We start from the raw sequence: 5,023 nt of genomic DNA on the forward strand, positions 1-5,023 counted from the left end.
AATTTTTATTGATGAAGACGATGTTTTCCTTTTTACAAATAGTGCTTATAAAATAAAATAAACTAAATATCGAGACCGTTTACCTTTTTCTGTTGTAGAAAATAAGCATTCCAAAAGCAACGACGTCGCGTCAATTAATAAATGACGATAATTATGTTCTTAGCTTGGATCCTACTACTAGTCTCAAAGACCGATACGACCATTTTAAAGCATTGTCCTTTCAGCTTAAAGGGCTATTATAGCTATGTACAGATGGGTAGGTGAGCTCATGGGCTCAACCTAAGAGAATTTTACACCTAACACTAGTGTTAAAACAAGATAAAACTAGTGCTGCAAGAGCAGCACTTCGCAGAATATAGTACTAGATCGGAATCGTGACCCACTGAGAAGATCCGGCGAGAAACTCAATGGGATATTTCTATGGGTTAGTTCAGTCGTCGAACTGTTCGTCGAAATTGAGGTTTCATGAAAACGGTGACCGTTGCTTGAAGAGCCTGAAAGCACCTGGAGTGGATTCGGGCGATCCGACAAGGCATCTTTGGAATGACAGCGGCTATAAGTTGCGCCGTCACCTGGATCGTAAAAGTAACTGGCAGTGACTACGATAAGTGGGTTAGTCGGGCCCTTTGTCGACGTAGCGTTCTGATGCAACCTTAAAATATTCACGTATCGGTTATAATCATAGTGAAGTTTAAATAGTTCTGAAAACTGGTGATTATGCATCATCATATAATCAACGTTGGATTCGATATGCATTGCTATAGCATTGTTCGATACTCTATCGAAACAAAATTTCGTGCACCGCGTAACACTACATCGATACTCGATAATGTCGATACGTATCGCGCATCTTCAGTGATTAGTGTAAATGTCAAATGTAAATGACAAATGTCAAACGGATGTTTCCGTTATGCCGGAGGGGGATTACCATGCGTTGTTTCATTGTTTGTTAACGAAATAGCTTCTACCTAATTATTTTATGAGGGTTAAATCTTAAGATATATCAAGTCCACGGTACCGAAGTAACGAACTTGTTACTTTTTTGTGAATCAGTCCATTGTTTGACTGCATCGCAATCAGTTTTAATACTAAACAAAGGCAGTTGGTGCCTGACTAGAAGATCAATAGTATACATCATGCTTACTCCACGTTTTAAATTAACGCAAGACGACAACCACATATTCGTAACAGTTCACGCACCGTATACAAACATTGGAGATACAGAAATAGATGTTGATGGCGAAAATTTCCTTTTTGTGTCTAGTCCTTACTTCCTTCGATTGCGATTACCTGGCAGGATCGTTGATGATGATCGGGCAAAAGGTTCATACACTTGTGATTCGGGAGACTTCAATCTCACATTTGAAAAAGAAACTGCCGGGGAACATTTTGAGAACCTTGATATGATCACAAATTTACTAGCACCTCGTGATATACCAGATGTCAATCCTAATCTAGTTGAAATGCTTGAAGAAGATGGAATTACCCTGGAAAATGATAGTGACAGTGAGAACTTAGAAAAATTCACATATGGCTTTGCTAATAAAATATCCAATGAATTTTGCAGCATCGGAAATGAATTTCCACAAATTTTTGAATTAAAAGCACCTGAAAATGTTGCTGTGGACGAACGTAATTCTATGAGGATGAAACATGAAAATGATAAATTCTCGTCTGATCATTATCTAGCAGACTTTTTTGATGATGAACTTCTTGCACCCTACTTATCATCCACTTCTTATTGGGACAAAGGGGATTTCAAAAATGAAGTAGAATTTACAGATGAAGAAGTAGCCATATTAAAAGAATTGCCAAACAAGCATTATTTGCTAAGCAAAGAAGAGTATAGAGAAATTATGCTCGGATTAATAGATATCTTGTTTGGGTATTGCTACGACAAAAGAACAACATTAAATGAAAGCACAGTGGAGTCAAGCTGGACCATAAACAAGCTTTCTTCAACACTAAGTTGGTTCTGCACTTTCTTAGATACAAGACATGTTTTGATTGCATGCTACAGGAGAGCACTCACTTATCCGATATTTAGGAACTATGAGCTGTGTAACAAAGTAAAGAATGATCTAGTATCACTATTACGTAAAGGCAAGAAATTGGTAATAAAATGTATGATTGAAGTACATCAAATGTTCAACACTAGTAATGATGCACGTTATATCTTAAACCAGCTTTATATCAAAGACTATTTGGTGTTCTTACAAAAATGTCGTAATGAGGAAATCATGGAAATATGCAATAATATAGCTAATATTGAGCTCTGTAAAAAAGATTTGAACTTAGAGTTAGATGAATTGGAAATGGCTGCTGAAATGGTTAAACAGGAAGAAACTGAAATCATGGAGAATGAGATGGCCGTCCAAATGGCTTCCATGTCTTTACTACCGGGACTGAAAAAGAATATTGCTCCATACCTTGATGAGAGTGATGATGACACTGACAGCTCAACGGACTCAAGTGATGATAGTTCTTCTGAAGATTCCTCTGATGAAGGCCTAGATTCTGATGATGATCCATGAAAAACAAGAGGAGTGTAAATAATTCAATTCTCGAAAGACACTAATTAGTGTGAATTTGCATGTTTTGATTGCACTTAATTTGGTTCATGCAATCAATTAATGAATTTATTTTATAAATTTTAAGATATTTGAATATGTTAGAAAGACTGAATAGTTTAGTGTCAAGAGAATAAAGGGCTGGTTTAAAGGTTTGAAAGATTCTATAATAATTAAAAAATTTAATTATATATTAATTCATCATTAAATTCTATTTAACCTATGGCAGAGTTTCAGACATTTGATAACCAATACTTTCAATGTTATTTTGAAAGTTGTGTGCACAAATGCACAGCCCACCTGATTTGAAGTGATAGAATGTCCTAGCCACTATTATTCTGTGGCAAAGATAGGCATGGCTGTAGAGTCTACACACTGCCTCCTGCAAACTGCATAGGTACTTGAAATTTAATAATTTTATTATAATGTAACACTGCCATTTTTTAAAGAAGGCAATTATTTATGTTAAGCAAAACTATAGTAGTGTTCAGTTTCTTCTCAATTTTCAAGAAAATTAATCATGTATCTCTAAGTCTAGATTAGCAATCAATGATCGATTACTGACTGCAAAGTGTAGTCTAAAGTAAGCATATTAAAAACTGATTAACCAAATCGTTGAGAAATGAGAACATTTTTAATAAACAAAATTATCTATGTATTGACATTTTCGTGAAATAAATAACTGTTTATAAAATATCACATTTATTTTACTAGTTTTCTTTTTGTTAGTTTCTAGTTTTTATGGCAGTTATAGCCATAACAGATTGTTGTTGTTGTTGTTGTTGTTGTAGTCCTAGGGCACCCTGCTGGTACATAGGGCCCTCACAAGTTGTCTCCACTTGACCCTGTCTTGAGCTTGCGTCTCCACTTGACCCTGTCTTGAGCTTGCTCCTTGACATCACTCCAGATCACGTCATCCATAAATTACGTCACACGTTATGGGGCAGGTTATCAACAGAATGTGATATTGTGTGACATAGGGCCGGGGGTCACAAGTGTTACGTGACGATTTAAGATTTAAAAAACTTACTAAAAAGTCAGCTCCTTTCTCTGTTATCTAACATATTTGACTAAGGTATGTTGACTTGATTAAATAATAATTAATAAAAATAAGAAGAAAACGAAAATAACTCTTTTTTTTTAGTGCTTAGATGGGTAGACAAGCTCACAGCCCACCTGGTGTTAAGTGGTTACTGGAGCCCATGGACATCTACAACGTAAATGCGCCACTCACCTTGAGATATAAGTTCTAAGATCTCAGTGTAGTTACAACGGCTGCCCCACCTTTCAAACCGAAACGCATTACTGTTTCACGGCAGAAATAGGCAGGGCGGTGGTACCTACCCGCGCGGACTCACAAGAGGTCCTACCACCAGCAATTACGAAAATTATAATTTTGCGGGTTTCACTTTTATTACACGATGTTATTCCTTCACCGTGGAAGTCAATCGTGAACATTTGTTGAGTAGGTACGTAATTCATTAGAAAAATTGGTACCCGCTTGGGATTCGAACACAGGTGCATCGCTCAACACAAATTCACGGGACGTCTTATCTCTTAGGCCACGACGACTTCTTTTCTTTTCACTAATATTAAGTACAAGCATAAATATGAAAAATATGTGACCTCACATTTAAAACACACAGGTTAAAAAGTGCTAAAATTCGTGTGACGTAATTTATGGCTCCTAATAATAAACCATTTTATATACCTAAAGATTAGAACCTGCCACGCCGACTAGAGTCCCTTGATTGCGATTGGCCGTCTTTGCGATGTTTCTTGTCTACACCAAGGCTAAATAAATAACATTGTTATAATGCTCAATTATGAATAAATTTTTTTCCTTAAAAACTGATAGGTACCTAACCTTTTTTATGTTTGAGAGATTACTGGTGGCCCAGAGGCCTTTCCAGTTTTACCAGGGCAGGTGAGCGAGCAAGGGCTCAGCCAGGAAGAGTGGGATTTGCTACCAGCTACCCGAGCGCCTCCAAAGGAGACTTAACAATTCAAGAGTAGCTGTTTCGCGAATGACACTGATAGCATTTAGGTAGTTGGCCCATCATTTCGTGTTGTAATTGTTTTTGTCTCGTAAACATTTCTAGATTGATCTTAATATGGTATAGGTATATCGAGGGGTGAAAAGCTATTTGGTTTAAGGGGCATTTTTGCTACTTTACAGGAGAGCTATTGAGATTTCAAAATTTAATATAATATGTATATATATTCCTAAGCTGGTAACGTTAGAGGGTTATGCCAGCGTAACCTGCCTGGTGAGATCACGGGGCTCTAACCTGAGGACGTTGCTAACACTAGCCTTAGTAAGAGCAGTGGTTCCCAGAATCTACCACCGGATCGGAAACGCGACCCACTGAGAAGATCCGGCGAGAAACTCAGTGACCTGTGTCTGTAGGGTCATAATATAAGAGAGTTTACTTAAATAAAACTACAACAAA

General features: G+C 37.1%; 1 protein-coding gene across 1 annotated transcript; it reads left to right on the forward strand.

The window, feature by feature from the left end:
- The first annotated feature begins 882 nt into the window (after positions 1 to 882).
- On the forward strand, positions 883 to 3,266 carry LOC101737981 (protein SHQ1 homolog). Its single transcript, XM_004922020.5, has one exon. It carries the CDS (start codon positions 1,137 to 1,139, stop codon positions 2,532 to 2,534), a length of 1,398 nt encoding a protein of 465 aa, XP_004922077.4. The 5' UTR covers positions 883 to 1,136; the 3' UTR covers positions 2,535 to 3,266.
- Positions 3,267 to 5,023: the final 1,757 nt, after the last annotated feature.

The sequence above is a fragment of the Bombyx mori genome, chromosome 26 (genome assembly GCF_030269925.1).
Source record: "Bombyx mori chromosome 26, ASM3026992v2".
Lineage (NCBI taxonomy): Eukaryota > Metazoa > Arthropoda > Insecta > Lepidoptera > Bombycidae > Bombyx > Bombyx mori.

What these genes read in the sequence shown, in the direction of transcription:
- LOC101737981 (XM_004922020.5), top strand. Translation starts at nt 1,137, where the DNA reads ATGCTTACTCCACGTTTTAAATTAACGCAAGACGACAACCACATATTC.